This window comes from Callospermophilus lateralis, chromosome 1, assembly GCF_048772815.1.
Source record: "Callospermophilus lateralis isolate mCalLat2 chromosome 1, mCalLat2.hap1, whole genome shotgun sequence".
NCBI classification, from domain to species: domain Eukaryota; kingdom Metazoa; phylum Chordata; class Mammalia; order Rodentia; family Sciuridae; genus Callospermophilus; species Callospermophilus lateralis.
This window is the reverse complement of record NC_135305.1, coordinates 88,475,753-88,494,943: the sequence shown is the minus strand read 5'-3', so window position 1 is coordinate 88,494,943 and position 19,191 is coordinate 88,475,753. Positions and strand designations below refer to the sequence as shown.

General features: G+C 37.6%; 2 protein-coding genes and 1 pseudogene across 4 annotated transcripts in view; 1 reads left to right on the top strand and 2 right to left on the bottom strand.

Moving 5' to 3' along the window:
* Avl9 (AVL9 cell migration associated) overlaps positions 1-5,726 on the bottom strand; it is a 57,767-nt gene extending 52,041 nt beyond the window's left edge. For all 3 annotated transcript variants that reach the window (XM_076836131.2, XM_076836117.2, XM_076836124.2), the window contains exon 1: positions 5,426-5,726. In XM_076836131.2, the coding sequence (XP_076692246.2) occupies positions 5,426-5,518 (93 nt within the window). In that variant the 5' untranslated portion in view covers positions 5,519-5,726. The remainder of the gene's footprint in view (positions 1-5,425) is intronic.
* A 2,426-nt stretch (positions 5,727-8,152) lies between these two features.
* On the bottom strand, positions 8,153-12,661 carry LOC143397637 (signal recognition particle 14 kDa protein pseudogene; annotated as a pseudogene).
* A 181-nt stretch (positions 12,662-12,842) lies between these two features.
* On the top strand, positions 12,843-16,817 carry Lsm5 (LSM5 homolog, U6 small nuclear RNA and mRNA degradation associated). Its single transcript, XM_076863777.2, has 5 exons — positions 12,843-12,920; positions 14,166-14,261; positions 14,552-14,579; positions 15,496-15,568; positions 15,982-16,817. Exons 1-5 carry the CDS (start codon positions 12,875-12,877, stop codon positions 16,012-16,014), a joined length of 276 nt encoding a protein of 91 aa, XP_076719892.1. The 5' UTR covers positions 12,843-12,874; the 3' UTR covers positions 16,015-16,817.
* The last annotated feature ends 2,374 nt before the right edge of the window (positions 16,818-19,191 follow it).

Below are 19,191 nucleotides of genomic sequence, written 5' to 3'. Positions count from 1 at the left end.
TTTCACTTCTCCTGGTTGCTTTATGCATTGTTGCAATTACTGTTAATATTTGCTCCAGTTCTTTTATAATTTTCCTGTTTTTAGAAGTACAGTGTCACAGAACTTTATTCAAGAATTAAAACTGCTAGCTATGTATATGAAACCATCAACTCTATCAGGAAAGAGGTTAAAAAAATAATAATGCCAACATTTTGGGACTGGGGCTGTAGCTCAATGGCATGCGTGAGGCACTGGATTTGATCTTCAGCACCACATCAAAATAAAAAAATAAAATAAAGGCATTCTCTCCATCTACAACTACCAAAAAATAAAAAAATAAAAAAAGGCCAACATTTTATGACATCAATTTGAAAAATAACTTGTTTCCTACCAAGTATTTTAAAAGTTCCAACTTCTCTATGGAGGAACTAAAGAATTTATCTGATATATATGATTATATTTACTTAGCAAAAAATGAGGCTAATCTGACAAATAGAGTTCATATACTGGAACAAATAAAACTCCGGAACAAACTGTGGGAAGCAAATTTAGTATAGAAAAGGTGAATGTACATCATTTTATGACTAAGAATCTAATTTCAGGTAAGCTTTTAAGGAAGAAGGGCCCTTTGTTAAATGGCTAAATTTAAAAAAATTTTCAGATAAAAGAGTTAGAATTCAGAAATATTTCAAAATTATCTTAATTTTGTAGTAATATTTTTTAAAATGTTGTTGTATTTTTATACCTTTAATTATTTTTAAGTGGTGCTGAGGATCAAAGCTAGTGCCTCACACATGCTAGGCAAGCGCTCTACCACTGAGCTACAGCTGTAACCCTTGGAGAAGTATTTTAAATCACTTAAAATGTTTTAAATGTGAAGTATATCAATAAACTACAAAAATCACTGCTGCAAACCAGTATGTTATCTACAGAAGAATTCAATCCTACAAATTACCCCAAAAAGAGTGGAAAAAAAAAAAGGAGAGAGAAAATTAATAGATGTTCTTATTAATTTAAATGAAGAACTTTTTAAAAATTTTAAATACAACTGAAAGGGCTGGGGTTGTAGCTCGGTGGTAGAGTGCTTGCCTAGTATGTATGAGACACTGGGCTCAATCCCCAGCACCATATAAAAATAAGTAAACAAAATAGAAGTATTGTGTCCATCTACAACTTAAAAAAAATACAACTTAAGACTTCAAAGGTGGAAAAAATTTCAGAAAAGATGAACAAACATTGTCTACAAGCCTAGTTCCTGGGTCTCAACATAGCTTTATAAGATGGCTTTTACGTTGTGGTCCATTTGAAGCAACAAAGTCATCATGCTTAACCAAGCAGACTGCTGAAAAGCATTACTTTTAGATAAAGGTTTTACCTCAGTGCACTTGAATCTAAAAATTAAAATTACAGTCAGGTTAGGGAATTTTCACTATGAATAATCTCAGTGCACGGAAAGAAGTGGCAATCAACCTGACCCACAGCAACAGTTGGAAAAGCAAGTTAACAAAGCACACTCAAGCAAGTTAAAACCATCTCAAGTCAAGAGTCACAATCCTTGGGGCTGGGGATGTGGCTCAAGAGGTAGCTCGCTCGCCTGGCATGCGTGCAGCCCGGGTTCAATCCTCAGCACCACATACAAACAAAGATGTTGTGTCCGCTGAAAACTAAAAAAAATAAATATTAAAAAAAAAAAAAAGAGTCACAATCCAAAGAACCATGCACTTTTAAAAAATATATATATATTTTTTATTTATACATGGATATAATATCTGTTTTGTTTATTTTTTTTATGTGGTGCTAAGGATTGAACCCAGAGCCTCACGTGTGAGGCAAGCACTCTTTACCACTGAGCCACAACCCTAGCCCAAGCCATGCACTTTTAATCCTTTACACCTGGAAGGAAATCTGAAGATGGGGAAAGAGGTAGCAAATTAATCCATTTTAGGATAACTTACATAATGACAGCCTCTGATAACACCTGATATACTGGTTAAAAACAACAGTAGTGTCTATAAGATATTTTAAGATGTGTGTAACACACGCTTTCTAAAACATGAAATGAAGTTGGATTTTGAGGGGATAAGAAAATAAGAGTTGTAAGACATCTAAAAAGATACTAATTCGCATAAGTGAGAAACATAGTTTAAGAATGAATATAAGATACAGTGAAAATTCTAGTCCACTGTTTTTATAATATTCATTTCTTCCTGGTTTAAAAAAAAAAAAATCAACATTGTGCCAGGCATGCTGGCACGTACCTGTATTCTCAGCAACCCAGGAAGCTGACGTGGGAGGACAGCAAATTCAAGGCCATGCTCAGAAACTTAGTGAGAACCTGTCTTGAAATTAAAAAGGGTCTGGGGATGTCACTCCCCAGTATCCCCTGTCAAAAAAACATTTTTCTTAATATTTTATAAAAACCAAGACTAAAAGGGGGAAAAGCAAGGTAAACAAAATGAAAAGAAAAATTTCTACCTTTTCTAATACTATATATACAATACCATGAATTTATACAAATTTTGTCTCCAGCAAAAGTTTGGTTGTTTTTTTATTAAACTGACACTCAGTTTTAATCAACTCAATGTTAGACTTTTATTCACTTTCTCTGTTTTCTGAGTGAACTGGCTGGGTTAGCAGCCCCTCTTAACACAATCTGGTTGGTATCTCCACTGGTTTTTTAGATGATTCACTCATCAAACCTTAACTCTCTTTAGGTTACAGTATCACAGTATCATCTATTCAACTTACCACCATTAAAGGAACAACATAAAACTGACATGATTACTAGTAAGCCAAAAATGTTTCTCTAAGAAGTAGTAATAGTTCCATTAGGATAAATATTTGATGCTTGCAAAAACTATAGCTTTTAGTGCTTCATTTTCTGCTGTAATACAAGAGAGGTGGGTGTAATGTTAAAAAGCTGCAATAAATCAAGCCATTTTGAGCAACAACTGGGATTCTCATCTTTCACTGCACTGTGAAAGAACCCTCTGCACTGTTTTCTATAAGTAACCCATATTTAACAAGTTTATTAAAAAAAAAAAAAACTAACCCCCCCCAAACTGCCAGTCTTTGTGAAGCACCATATGGACCATAACAATAATACGTTCATTTTTTTAAAGGTTTTTTTTAAAAACTTTATCTATTTTTAATATGGTGCTGAGTATTGAACCCAGTGCCTCACACATGCTAGGAAGGTGCTCTACCACTGAGCCACAATCCCAGCCCCAATACATTCATTTTTATTTTCTAAGAGCCTACAACCTAAAAATGCTGAAAAGGATGTAGCTGAGCAAAGTGGCGCATGCTTACAATCTTAGCTACTTAGGAGGCTGAAGCAGAAAGACCTCAAGTTTGAGGTCAGTTCTTAGCAAGAACTGTTTCAAAAAGAAAAAAGAAAAGAAAAGAAAGGAAAAGCTGTAGCTCAGTGGTTGAGGCCTGGGGTTAAATCCTCACTACTACAAGGGGTAAAAAAAAGATTTTTTTTTTTGTTGGGGATGATGGAAAAGTTTTGGGTACAGATTGTAGTGATGATTACACAATGCTGTGAATCTTACTAAACTGTAAAATTATGAATGGTTAAAATGATAAATACTATGTATACTTTAAAAAAAAGAGAGATGCAATTATATTGATTAGTGAGCTAGCTGTAAAATATACTCAAGTCCCAATCTTTCTGCATTTCAGTTTATTCATCTGGAAATTTAAGGGAGTTGGAGTGGATGATCTAACTTTCTTGTAAAATTCTTGTAAAGTATCTGGTAGTGGGAACTGGGAAGTAAAGAAATATTAAGCTATTTGGACTTGTTGGAGGTCACAGGAACTATGTGATGCCATGATGTCATCCAGATCTCCTGACTCTTGGTACAATATTAATTTTACAAAACTAGTGATTTTACTTGTGTGCTAAAACACAAAGTCAGAAAAGGCAAAGAAATGTACAAAGTCTCCAGGTGCTATTTTAGCCCCCTGTATACTTAGTGTCTCTTAAACCTGTTGTTCAGTTTTCTCTAATCTGTAAGCAGTACTGCATGTTATTTCCTTTCTGAAAATATAAATTATATTACTTCTCTCTCACACACACACACACACACAAAGTAAAAAACACAATAAATCTTGACTTTTGGACGACAGCCAAATTTAAGAGATTTCAACCTATCTCCTACCAATGTAGATAGTTTCTTCTTTCTTGTCCAAAGCTCCATTCTGTGTGGTTCTGAAGTGGGCCTCCACATCTTTTTTTTTACCCTGAGACACTTTTACAATGCCACAGCAGAATAAATACATATGGTGTGAGAAGCAATGCTAGTTCTGACTCCAGGATTGTTTTGCAGTGTGGCCTCAGCAAGATCATATTACCTCTTTGAAGTTTCAATTACTTCACCCATATCCAAAGAAAGTTATAAAGTGACTAGTCTAAAGTTCAAACTAGTGAGTGCTACATTGGATGCTGTTTCATCCTTCTTGGTGTCTTTCTATGCTGTTTTTATCTGAGGGATGAGGAATATATCTTATATTTAAGTAGTCTTTAAAACACATCTTTTCCCTCCCTTCACCACGTTTGTAATCATCCTCTAACAACTGAACTCTTGCCAGTAAGTCTTCTAAAATGCTACATCTTCCGTGAAAGGCAGGAACCCAAAAGCTACCTTCTAGTGGTAGCAATCAGTATTTTCAATACTTTTAAGGAAACATTTCACTTTACTGTTCTCTGGCACATTATGACATCATTGCCTTCCAGTGTTTGCTCGTTCATTAAAAAATCCTGTTTCTATTTGTTCCTTGGCCTTCAATACACAGATTGCAAATGTCCAATTTCAGATGCTGGGTTAAAGATCCAGCGAAGAAGCTGAAAAATGTCTTATCTGTACAATTTGCTGGGTGAATACACTTTCTATTATTGCAATTATTTAGAGAGGTCAACCTCATCAAAAGGCAAGCTCTGGACAAGATCAAATAGCAAAAGGCCCAAGGTGGGGCGGGGTCAGTCGCCAACCCTAGCATGACAGATTCTAAAGCGTCCAAGACATAAACAAAGGAAGTTGATTTTCCTACACGGCGCAAGCATTAGCCTCAACCTACCTGAGGCATTTGCGTGGAAGCCACTGCGCTCACAACCTTGAAAACCCAAGACCGAATGCTGGATTTTTGTAAGGATTTGCATTATGGGTGGACACCCCGCAAGTCAGTGGTGACACTGACGGATGGGGAAGAGAGTGGGATTATCTCCATTCCTCCCTCCCACTCCACCAAAGGAGGCCGTAAAAACCTAACAACCTACACGGACCAACCAGCACCTCCGCCGCTCATCATGCAATTCTCAGGAGCAGAAGAAAGAAGGGGTTGAGGGGCAGATGCAAGAGAAGCAAGCTGAGCAGAGTGTGGAGGGCAGCGGGCGCCCGCGAACGCGCGAACGGCCAGATGCGGGCGCGGGCCCTTTCCTCACCTGGCAGCCCTTCTTGTGGTGAAAGCCGACCACCACGATGTGCAGGACGGGCCCCCGGGGGCCGCCCTCGCTACCGCGCCCGGCCTTCTCCATGGGGCCCGCACCACGACGACTTCAACCGCCAAGGCCAGAGGGCCGGACTACCCCGCGGCCCTCGGAGGCCCAAGAGTGGCGGGCCTCAGGTGTCAACGAGAGGGCCGCATGAGGGCAGCGCAGGGGCCCCGGAGGAGGAGAGCAGCTCCCGCAGCTCCGCGCCGCCCCCCGCGGCCACGGCCGCTCTTCCTTCATCCGCTTCCGCGGCTTCCGGGCTGTCACCTGATGCGGCGGCCGCCGCCGGCAGGGCGGGGCAGGGCAGGACCGGGGAGGAGCCGGAGGGGAAAGGGCGGAGCCTGGGGGGCGTGGTTAGAGGAAGATCGTCTCCAAGACGGGGGCGTGGCCTTCGTGGTAGGTGGGCAGGGTTCATACGGAGAGGGCGGGGCCAGGGAGGAATCAGCGTGGGCTAGGAGCCGCGCCTCTGGGAGGTCCTGGGGGAGCTGCTGGTCACATCTGCTCATCTTTCTTGAGATTTGACGTCGAGTTTTTTTCTCCTCCCGTTGTTATCTATTCTTCCTCCTTAAAATCTCTTCCCCTTCCCTCCTTGTTCCTTAGCTTGCTTTCTTTGTGAACATCTTCTGTTCTCTCTTTAAGACCCTCCACCCTCTGGCTTAGAGTCTTTCTGCTCTGACATTCATATAAATATTTAAAAACAAGGAAGCAGATTGGCGAAGCTGAGTATCTTGTGTATTCAACCTTTAAATTGCTTGCTTACCGGAGATTGATTTTTGTTTTCTTCTTGGTTGTTTTCTCATTTAAAATTTGTAAGACTTTGGGGGCAAAAAAGAGTTTGGAAGCTTTTTTACGGCCTAAAGCAGAACATCCTTGACAATAAAAGATGTTTACATGGAGACCTGTAAAATGATTATCTAGTCCCAAGATTAAATTTTTTTTTTCATTCCATCTTTTCATGTGTTTACTATTTAGCTTAGCACAAAATGTATGGATCTGTTTGTCTAGGGTTTAATTCCTTTATTGATTGTATTATTTCAAAATTTTAAATCTACGAATCTCATATAAATTTAAAGTGAATAATAGAAATGCTAGTAGGGAAGTTTGAGAATTAAATAAAGTATAGCTGCCTGCTTCAAATACAATTTGATATTACTATAATAACTGGAATTGAAGCATATCTTCACTAAGTTGCACGTCCTTTAGTATAGGCAACTTTAGCATTTGATATTTTCCATATCTTGTCTTGAAATGTAAAAGACTTCCGTTCTAATCTAAGGATACCTGAGAAAAACAGCAGTTTTCGAGTCAAGTTTAATTTCTATGATTCAGTAGAACTGTTTTTTTTTTTTTTTTTTTTTTGGTGGAGGGGTACCAGGGATTGAACTCAGGAGCACTCAACCACTGAGCTACATCCCCAACCCTATTTTTGTATTTTATTTAGAGACAGAGGCTCACTGAGTTGCTTAGTGCCTCACTGTTGCTGAAGCTGGCTTTGAACTCTCAATCTTCCTGCCTCAGCCTCCTGAGCTGCTGGGATTACAGGTGTGTGCCACCATGCGAGGCCAGTAAAACTGTTTTAATGTTAATAAAATACTGAGAATTTTCAGTATGTTGCCATCCATTTTTTTTATATATTACAAAACTTGGCATTGGCTCAGAAATGTGTGTAAAATTATATTGTTCCCTATAAATAGAATTTGTTAGTTATTTCTTGATATGTTACTTGTTTGATATGTCAACTATTTGATGCGTTAACATTTTCTTGATGTAAACTGCCCTGATATTTCCAACAATTGGTATAGCTAAAGTTTAAGTCTTACTGAAAGCCTTTTTTTTTTTTAAGAGAGAGAGAATTTTAATATTTATTTTTTAGTTTTCGCCAGACACAACATCTTTGTTTGTATGTGGTGCTGAGGATCAAACCTGGGCCGCACGCATGGCAGGCGATCCCGCTTCTGCTTGAGCCACATCCCCAGCCCCAAACTAACTGAAAGCCTTTTAAAGAAATGTAAGAACAGAGCATCTTAGAACTCTGTCTACTCAGTAACAGCTTTTATATATGTGTGTCACTTTGCATCCTGGAGCTTTCACCTAAGACTAAATCATCTATTCATATCTGTTATGTTGGTTAAATGTTAAAAAAAAAAATTCTTGGGGCTGAGGATGTAACTCAATGGTGGAGAACTTGTCTAGCATGCAAGAAGTCCTGGGTTGACCCTCGTACCTTTAAAAATAATACTATAAACAAAGGAGATATGTAACTGGGAAAATTGGGAGAGAAAAATAAGAAAGGGAATTTCTAGTATTTTTTTCTGTCTGCAAATATACAAACTGATCCATTAACAATTTAGAATAACAACTTCTTTACATTATTATCATTTTGCTGATAAACAAGTGTTTAATGAGACACTGCTCTTCACAGAGGTGACTATAGAGACTTATAAAAATTATAATCCAGGAATATATATCCATGCAGCACAGATCTGAAATAAACTGTTGTCTTACCACAATTACCCTGTAAACTGACTGCAACACTTCTCTCCCCAAACAACCTGAATCTTACACAAATACAGTTATGGGTGAGGGAACCAGAAGCCTAGCTTTGTGGCCAAAAGTAAAAACCAAAGGAAAAATAGCAATTCAGTGGTTAGTTGGCAAAAGCCGAGAATTCAGTACCCTTCACTGTGCTGCTTTGCTCTTCTTGCTCTTGCTGGTTTTCGCAGCAGTCCATCCATGTTAGCCCTCAATAGGTTTGAATAAGCCATCTGAAAATTTATTCACTTCTTTGGAGTCTACCACAATGGCGATATTTTTTCCATTCATAGATCTTAACAGACACTTGTCTGAGAGCTCAATTGTCTTCCACAGAACCTTTCCTCAGTGCAGGTTTAGTTCCACCTTCACATTTCTTCAATGTATGCACCGAGGGACAACTGACACTTTGGAAGAATCTGGTCAGCTCCATCAGGAACTGCTGGCTTGCTTTCCAGGAGCAACATCACAGCACCGTGGGCTCTACTTTGCCAGCATAAGCCCCAAGCAGGTCTAGGTTAGTTTAATTATTTATTTATTGGTACCAGGGATTGAACCCAGAGGCACCTAACCAGTAAGCAACATTCCCAGTCCTTTTTAAAAAAAAACTTTTGAGACAGGATGTTTTCTTTTCAGATGATGATTGAGAAACTGATTTAAAAAAAATGGTACCAGGTATCACAACAGTAACAGATTAAAAAAATTATTTTTTCTTTTCTTTTTTTTTTTTTAAGATAGGGTTTCACTAAGTTGCTTAGGACCTTGCTAAGTTGCTGAGGCTGTTTTTTTTTAAATTTATTTTTTATTTTTTTAGTTGTAGAAGGATGCAATACCCTTATTTTATTTATTTATATTTATGTAGCGATGAGGATTGAACCCAGTGCCTCACACATGCAAGGCAAGCGCTCTCCCACTGAGCCACAACCCCAGCCCCTGAGGCTGATTTTGTACCTGCAATCCCCCATCTCAGTCTCCCAAGCCACTGGTCTACATTAGTTTTTAAATGAGTTCTATTAATGTTGAATAAATTTATTAACAGGATATTGCCCACAAAGGACAAATTTCTACTAGGAATAACAGAAATTTCTCCTCTGTTTTAAAAAGTATTAGAAGTAGATTATCAAGACTGGAAACACCAATTTGAGATAATTGATTACTTTTGTGAAACTTTATTTGAAAGGAGACTTTTGGTTATATTTACACAATGACATTCAGCTCCAGGGAAAAAAATTAGAAATGCCTTTCTGAACACATAATACATTGGAGAGCCTCTTCAAATTACATATACTTTATGATGAATTATAAATTCTATCTATGTCTGCTCTGCAAAAAAAGAACTAAAGGAAAAAAAAACCTTGAGAAATAGAAATATGACATTTTCAAGTTCATTAAAATTCCATCTGGAATTGGCCTGTTGTTTCTTTTTTGAGATCTTGCCTCAAAAAGAATACAATAAATAAAACCACTACCATTCTGTAGTCCTTATTAACTCTATTGTGTAATTGAACTATATGTGACGCATTTTTCAGAGTCTAAAGAGATTTTCTTTATTCTTTAGTGGCATTGAAAATTGCTAACATTCATTTTGTTCTTATAATGGAAAATTCAGAGCAATGACTTCCTTCCTTCCTTCCTTTTTCCCCTCCTTCCTTCCTTCCTTCCTTTCCAGTACCAGGGATTGATCCCAGAGGCACTCTACTAATGAGCTACATCCCTAATTTTTTTGATGTTGTTGTTGTTTTAAGACAGGGTCTCACAAGTTGCCCAGGCTGACCTCAAACTTGTGATCTTGCTTCCTCAGCCTCCTGCATTACTAGGATTATGGTTGTGCGTCACCTTACATGGCCTCTTAAAGTACGCTTTTCTGATTTTTATACTCATATCTAGTAATGACAATGCCTTGAATTTGATCCATACTCTTAGTATGGTTTGGTGAAAATAAAATAGAAATAAGGATGGAAAAGAAAAACCAGAGAAAGAATAGGGCTTCACAAACAAAGAGCATAACATTGTGTTTAGAACCTTATGGAGATTAAGAAGAATATTGATGGGTATGAATGAAAAAGAATTTAATAAACATTCATTGGGAACTACAGTATATTGGAATTGTGTTAGGCACAGTGCATCAAACAGGATATTGCTTCCTTAAAGTGATTTATGTCTGGTTATAAAATAAGATGAATTTTAAACCAGCTAATTGTGTAGACCCTACTCTAAGCCAACAATCATGTTAGGGAAACAAAGGTAAATAATAGTAGCTCAAATTTAATAGGTTTGCTTTTTTCCAGGTCCTATGCTAACCTTTTTCATGAACTATCTCATTTAATCTTTAAAAAAAATTTTTGGAACCTTAATTATTTATCTTTTTATATGGTGCTAAGGATTGAACCCAGTGTCTCATATGTGATAGGCGAGCACTCTACCACTGAGCCACAACCCCAGCCCTCATTTAATCTTCATAGTAATTTTATAAATAGGTACTATTATCCCTTTTTTCCCCCAGTGGGTAAATTGAGACTTAAAAAGATTGAGCGACTTGCCCATGTCAAATAATTACAAGGAATCATGGTGGAGCTGGAGCTTGAATCAGTCAATGGATTTAAACACTACACACTACTGCTTTACAATATTCTTTGCCTCAAGGAACTTAGTCTTTTAGGGAGAGATAGCCTTGTTAATAATTATAAGAAATTCGCTGAAAACATTCTGATAGCTATTAGTATTGCTGCCAAACAATGAAAGAGTCCACCAAGTCTACAAGAGTCAGAGGTGATCATATTTGATAAGGGTCTTGAAGGATGTGCAAGATTTTACCTGAAGTGGGGGAAGGGGATCATAAAGTACATTAAAATAAAATCACTGAAGACCGCTATTATGGAAATATATTTGGGAATGGAAGGGTTTTATGATAAACTTAGAGGAAGTATGTAAGATTTTAATAAAAACACAGCAGGAGAGGTATGGGGGTAGGTATATGCCACTCTATTTGGAATATTGCTCTTGCCCCTATTTTGACTTCTGTCAATTCCTTTGGCTGAGGGACAATTATTTAACTTTGAGTATAAGGAATCTCATCATACTTGTCTCAAAAGATGTTTGTAAAGGTTAGAAGTGTATTTGTTAAGTGTTCTGGTATCTAGTAGGTGCTTGATGTTTATGGATTGGGGTGGGGAAAAAGACAGATGTTGAAATTTAGAAACGAGTTGAGTTCTCCAGGATCTCTGAAGGTATAAAGAGGTTTTTTTATTCATGGTGCCTTGTACATAAAGTTTGTACTTGTCTTTCTCCTCCATTCATCCTTAAGCAAGAATAGAAGAAGGTAAAAGAAAAGAGGCACTGAGAAGTTAATCACCAAAGCTGAAAAGATCAGACAGGTAAAGACTCACAAGCAAGTAAACATATTAGATTTTACAAATATAATTGGAAAAAAATAAAGTTCACCTCGTAATTTCACTGGATACTTACATGATTCTGGGAAAATCCATTTTCATTATGGTAGTACTACATAATGAATGTATTTCTAAAATCTATATTTAATTTAAAAAACTTTGTTCCTTAAATTGTAAATAAGCTTTTTTTCTAGCAGCAGTGCACTGTATACCACAATTTATCATTAAATACTTTATTTGTTGAAATTATATAAGTCAAACTCAACTAGTTTCATAAATGTTTTGAACATTAAAAAAAAAAAAAAAGAGCAGAAGACCCTTTTTGTTCTGTACATTACTTTGTACTAAGCAAGTTGATGGTCAAACAGTATGCAACAAATACATGTGTGTTCCATGAAGGAAATGAATATTTATCAAGTATTTATTTCAGGACTTATTTTTTCTGTGACATTTCATTTATACTGTTTAGCTTTAAGTTCCCAGAATACGAATGTAAAATGAACTAAGAATTTGTTTGCTTTCTATACTTTTAAAACAGAAGTGAAAAAGCATGCTTTTCTAAGTGTGATGACATTGACATATAGAGTGACTGACATTTGGTGGTTGCCTGTCAGACAATAATTATTTGGTGAAGAAATACTGAATGGAAAAGCCCCCTTAGACGCCTAGATATAACAAAACTAGTAAGACCTTGGGAAAAAAATTAAGAAGTCCCAGTATAGAAAGTCTTTTTAAGTTAGTTGTGGATTTTCAATCCTCTGGATTTAGAAGCAGCAGATTCCTTAAGAAAATGAGTAGTGCCTGGCGCAGTGGCACAGGCCTTGCAATCCCAGTGAGAGGGATGAGACAGAAGGATCACAAGTCTTATCAATTTAGCGAGGCCCTGTCTCAAAACAAAACAAAACAAAACCAAAAACCAACCAAAACAAAACAAAAACCAAAAACAACAACAAAAGAAAAAACAGATGGAGATGTGGCTCAGTGGTAAAGCGCTCCCGGGTTAAATCCCTGTCCCCCCCCCCCCCCCCCGCTTTTTTTAAAGTAGTTTTTGCGAAAACTACAGAACAGACTCAGAGACGGGAAATTTGAATTTATTTTATTGTTCTGAAGAAAGATACTGGCTTGAGATAAGATGCAACTTTCTAGGGGGAAATAAGGCGCCTCAATGGTCTACGTATTTTGTAGTCCTCCGGATTGAGGGAAGGATTTATTCACGAAGCAAAATACCTTTAACGTTTTTCTGAAACTTCGAGGGCACGAAGGGCATCCGTCGAAATGGCCGAATATTCAGAGAAAGGAATTATTTCACTGAATCCCACTCTGTAAAAAAACAAAGCGGGTCGACACACGTGGACTGTGCAGATCGTACACTCGGCTTCCGATTGGTCGGGCCTGCTTCGGCGCCGGAAAAAAGCGGAAGCGCGCTCTTTTAAAGTCGCCGTTCTAACGTCGAAGGACGCTGGCCACTTCCGGCTTAGCCATGGCGGCTAACGCTACAACCAACCCGTCGCAGCTGCTGCCGCTAGGTAATCGTCTTTCCTCTAGGAGTCGGAGCGGGGAGCTGAGGTTGAGGACCCGGGAGCGAGGGGGAAAAGTATCGGGCGCTTTCCCGCTTGGCGGCTGGTCTGGACTCCAGGACTTCGGGCGCCAGGCCGCCGCTGCTCTCTAACGTGGTTTCGCAGGCACAGCCGGCACTGGAAAAGGTGTACACTAAGTGGAAGCGGCCTCGGCTTTCTTTGTGGTGAACTCGCCTGTACCGTGCCACGGGTGGCCGCTTCGCTTCTCGCTTCTCGGCTTGGCATTTAAGGTTCACAGATTAGATAGACCCTGTAATCTGTGTGGTCGGTTGAGCACGGTGCCACCGTCCTCAGCGAACCTTAAAAGAGGAATCTGGAAATTAGTCCTTTTGGTCACGCATTCATCAAGTAGTTTGCAACACAGTATCTGGGCACTGTTCAACAGTGAACTTAAGTCACAGCCTTTGTGGGGATGGGGTTGTGGCTCGGTGGTAGAACGCTTGCTGGGGCTGGTTCTCTGCACCGAAAAATAAAGGTCCATCTACAGCTGAAAAATATATTTTAAAAAAATCACAGCCTGTGCTTTCGGACAGCACGCCAGTAAGAATAATGCTAAGCTGACTAAAGAGATGTTCGAGTTGCAGTCAGAACACAGATGGACTTCTTTGGGTGAGGGAGGTAGTGACAGGAAAGTTTCTGGTGAAGATAATTATGCCTCTTTCCTCCAATATGTAGTTGGTGAAGAGTGTTTGAGTTAGTGGATGTGACTGTGGTTGAATCATTTTCATTGGGCAGAATCTTTTGGAATGCCCCGCATATGTCAGACACGGATCACTGGGGAAAGAGTTATGAACAAGAATAACCATGGTTTGTGCCTGATGGACTGTAGAGTCAGAGAGAATGGTGTGTGTGTGTGTGTGTGTGTGTGTGTGTTGCATTAATCAGGTAATGTAAAACAATAAAACTACAGTCATTAATAACTACAAAGAAGAGGTAAGTGGAGATCAAGGAAGACTTTTCTGTTAAGTAATGCTTGAACAGAAATTTGTTTTATGAGACCTAAAGTTGTTGAATGAATATTTTTCCTGGTTTAACTTTCACAATATACAAATAAGGATGCCAGTAGGCACACTCTGTGCTGGGGATTGAACCTAGGTCCTCAGGTATGCTCAGCAAGCCTCCACCACTGAACCACACTCCCACTCTTTCAAATTTGTTGAAATAATGAATGGATAAAATATGTTTTCTCTACAGAGCTTGTGGACAAGTGTATAGGATCACGAATTCACATTGTGATGAAGAGTGATAAGGAAATTGTTGGAACACTTCTAGGATTTGATGACTTTGTCAGTATCCTTTCAAAAAGTGGTGGTGGCCTAGGTTTTTAAAATGTATTTACTAGTGCAGGTACGAGTTATAGACATTCAGTATATTTCTGACTGATGATAAAAATCATTTTATTTGGGGGAGTCTGGTGATAGGATTGATTGTTAGAGTTATACTGAAAGAAGACGAAGTTCCTACCAATAACATGCTTTTTCAATTTGAGTCAATGTGTTAAACATAATTAAAACAGAACAAAAGCAGAAGCCAGAGTAAATTCAACCTGATATATGTATTTTCTTAACTCCAAATTTCAGATATGGTGCTGGAAGATGTCACTGAGTTGTAAGTAGTATCAAGGATTAAAGAATCAGGGGAAATGTCTGTCTTTTTAGTTAAATGCAATTATATAGTATGTTTGAGTCAGTAAAATGATAAAAAAATTACTTATGGGATTACCTTAAAAACAAATTTTATTTACTGATATTTGTAAAATTGGATCAGAGGATTATTGCTTTAATGTAATTTTTACTAAATTGCTAGGAAGTTAGTATAGACAGAGCTATAAGGTAAAAGATACTAAAAAAGGAATTTTAGAGTTCAGGTCAAATTAAAGAACTAGTAATAAGAACATTTAACTGTATAACAAAATGTAAATTATGGCTTGATGGTATTAATTTATAAAAATTATAACCATCTATTTTTAAAATTGAAGTGATTACAGATTGGTTTAATGACTAGGGATCAGCAGTAATAGATATGTTAAAGAAAAAGAATGAGGCTGCTAAATGTTTCACGTTGTGTTGGATCTCCATCGCAGGTTTCAGCCTTTTTTTTTTTTTTTTTTTTTAAATATTTTTTGAATTGTAGATGGACACAATATCTTTATTTTTATGTGGCGCTGAGGATCAAACTCAGTGTCTCACATGTGCAAGGCAAGCGCTCTACTACTTCAGCCCAAGTTTCGGCTTCTTCTTATGAAGAAGTGGATGTAGATCTTAGGCTAATCAGCCTAATCTGTTGCCCATGAGGAAGAATGTACATTACCTAGTGGATAATCTTTTTTTCTCTGAAAATTACTAATATAGTTGCCTGACTTCACCTTCATTTATGTGCAAATTAACATTTTTGGTGCTGGGGATTGAATTCAAGGCTTTGTGCATGCCAGCTTCAAGAACAGCCATTTTAGAGAGGAAATGTATTTCCAAAATGTTGGCTTTGATTATCTGTTTATCATGACTAATTTTATCTGTTCATTTAGTGAAATCACACCAGAAGGAAGACGGATTACTAAATTAGATCAGATTTTGCTAAATGGAAATAATATAACAATGGTAAGACCCATTAAGCTATTTTATTTAGGTGCTAATCCTTTTGGCAGAACAGGGATTACAAAACTAACTTGTGCTGCTTGCTTTACTAAATGCTCATGGGCCAGTAGTGTCTAAGATAGACTAGGGATTCTCTGATGGTCAGGGCCAAAAGCTTGAGATATTGTAAAGGCATTGGGCCTAAAGATTAATTTGCTTGGGTTTTAAAAATTTTGTATTTTGTTAGAAATCATTGTTTAGATACATAGTATTAATTTTTAATGTTGGGAATTACAGCCAGATATTGATGACCTGGAGAGAATGGGGATGTGAGGGAGGGGGGAAGAGGCAAAGGTGGCTTTGATTAATGGGGAGTACATAGGGGTTTTTAGATGACATGGTGATATTATTAATACACTCTTTTTCCTCCAATGCAGCTGGTTCCTGGAGGAGAAGGACCTGAAGTGTGAACGAATTTCCTTGACTTATGCTAGATTCCATTTTGTTTTATAATGACAACAAAATAGATTTTTTAAAATCTTTTAGTGTTTAGATTCTCAAAAGCTAATTTTCCCGTTAAAGGGAAATGCTTTGAAGATGTATTGTATGACCATTTTTCTAAGTTAATCATGATTATCTTGGAAAAAGAAGAAATTAGTTTGTTTTTTGAAGACTAAAAAATAAAGGTGTTTTTGGTTAACTGTTATTTATTACACTACAGTAGCCAGAGGAACAATATTATAGTTGTTTTGGCATTTGCTTTCCTGTCATTTTATATCAGTTTGCATCCTCATTTATATTATCATTTGATTTCTAAACAATTATTTCAAACAAAATGATGAATTTTGATTTTGAACAGGTATATTTAAAATACCTGAAATGATTCTGGAATTAAATTTGAACTCTGGTATTTTGTGCTGAGGATTTTTCTTTGACATTGCTGAGTTTTGGGTTCTAAGACATTTTTACCTGGTAGGACCAAAGGGGCTAGGGATTGATTTTCTAAATTTGGTGTGGGGTTTGATGATAATCTTGTGGATCCAGTTAACTCACTGTAGTTCCATTAAAAAGTGAAGCAAAGCATAAACAACAAAAGAAGTAAATTGGACTTCCTCAAGATTAAAAACTTTTGTTTCAAAGAACACCATCATGAAAATAAAAAAGACAACCCACAGAGTGGGGGGAAGTTATTTGTAAACCACATGGCCGACAAGGGACTCATCTAAAATATAGGATGAATTTTTATAAGTCAATAATAAAAAAGACAATCCAGTTTTAAAATGGGCAAAGGATTGGAATAGATATTGTTCCAAACACAAATGACCAATAAGCACATGAGAAGGTGTTCACATTGCCATTTTAGGGAAATGCAGATCAAAATCTCACTGAGAGGAAATGCAAATCAAAATCTCACTGAGATCATACTTTGTATACACTATAGGATGGCTGTAATAAGGGAGAAAATCACAAGTATTGGTAAGGAAATGATAAAATTAGAACTCTGGTACATGTTGATATGAATGTTAATGATGCAGCAGCTGTGGAACACATTTTAAGGATTCCTCATAAAGTTAAAAGAAAGTTACCATATGACCAAGCACTTCTACTCTAGGTTTATAGCAGTAAACTAAAAACATACCACATAAACCCCTATATACATATGTTCACAGCAGCAGCATTTATAATAGCTGTGAAGTGGAAACCCAAATGTCTAATGGATAAATGTAATTTATTCATACAATGAAATATTACTCAGCTATAAAAGGGATGAAGTGGGCTGGAGATGTGGCTCAGTGGTGGAGCGCATGTATGAGGCACTGGGTTCGATCCTCAGCACCACATAGAAATAAATAAAGGTATAAAGAATATCCATAATAATAATAAAAGGAAAAAAGTACTTTTTCAAGCAACAGTGGGGATGAATCTTGAATATTATGCTAAGCTAAAGAAACCAGACACAGTAGACCATATGAAATGTTCGTAACAGGCAAATTCATAGAAAGCAGCTGCTGGAGGCTGGGTGGAGAAAGGAAAGTGACTTAGAATTTCTGGGGTGGTAAAAATGAAGTTCAGGGTGGAGGGTCATACAACTTTGTGAATATACTAAGACCAACTTGTACACTTTAAAAGGGTGATTTTTAATGGCATGTGTAGTTATATCTCAATTTTTAAAAAAGTGAGCCATGGGAGATAATGAGTAATGTAACTTCTAAGGCCCCAAAAGAATCACTTTTCCAAAAATGTCAGCCCAGGCTATGGCTGTTGAAAGGACCCTAACTCTGTGTAATCATCAAGACCCCGTTTGGTTAATATTGAACAGAATGAGAATTTAAGAAGATTGTTTACTTATTTTTATGTGGTGCTGAGGATGAAACCCAGTTCCTCACACGTGCTAGGCAAGTGATCTACTGCTGAGCCACAATTCCAGTTCCAGGAAGATTGTTTTTCACCTTTAACTTAAGAATGTTGGATATTTGGACTTTTAATTAAAGACAAGGGAATTTAGTCTTGATTTTTTTTTCTTCAATACTAGGGATTAAACCCAGGGGTGCTTTACCACTGAACTCCATCTCCAGTCTGCCCTACCCCCTCTTTTTAATCTTTTTGAGACAGGGTCTCATTAAGTTGTTGAGGCTGGCCTCAAACATTCTGTCTCAGTCTCCCCAGTTGCTGGGATCACAGGTGTGTGCCGCTATGCCCGACTTGAATTTTGATTTGCAAAAGGAATTTTTGAATTTCTCCTTGTAAATTTGATAATGAGAGGAAATTAGATTTTGATATGGGCATGTGTATGTTGGTATTTTATTAATGGGTCTTGATGCTCTGTTATGGCAGGTTAGACTGTGTGGCAGGCATACTTTATGGTGGGCAGTGGAGTGAGTTTTGTCTTGGAATTTTATAGCCTTTAAGTTGTTTTAATTCATCTATTATTCTGACCCCATCCAGAATCTTGGGAACAAAATCAAAGCTTCCAATGATTCCAAAAAGACAATCAAAGGAATAGTAGTTGGTATTTGGGGTGACTTCTTGATAGACTGCACTGGTTCTGGAGATGTAATGTTTTAAGCCCAGGGGGTAAAAAGATGGGCTGGGGATGTGGCTCAAGTGGTAGCGCACTCGCCTGGCATGCGTGCGGCCCGGGTTCGATTCTCAGCACCACATACCAACAAAGATGTTGTGTCCGCCGAGAACTAAAAAATAAATATTAAAAAAAATTCTCTCTCTCTCTCTCTCTCTCTCTCTCTCTCTCCCTCCTCTCTCACTCTCTCTTTAAAAAAAAAAAAAAAAAAAAAAAAGAACAAAAAGATGGGAAAGGTAAAAGAGGAATGCTTTCCTCCTTCTGGTGTTTTTTTTCAACATGAAGAAAGATCAATGTAACACACCTGACCTTTGTTGTTCCTTTATTCCTCATACTCAAGGAGATATGCAGTGTCTTATTTGATTGAATGTAGGGAGAGGGAAACTTAAATACATTTACTGTTTTCCTTTTGGGATTGTGTTGTTTGCAGTTAGTGTGAGTTCTCTTTGCTGTCAGTTTTATTATAACTCTTGGCTCCTAAATGAAGAAATTATGGTGGTTTGGTGAGTAAATCTGAAGTATCCTCGTGTTCATGCAAAGAAGTTTACCACAGCTCGCTGATGAAAGC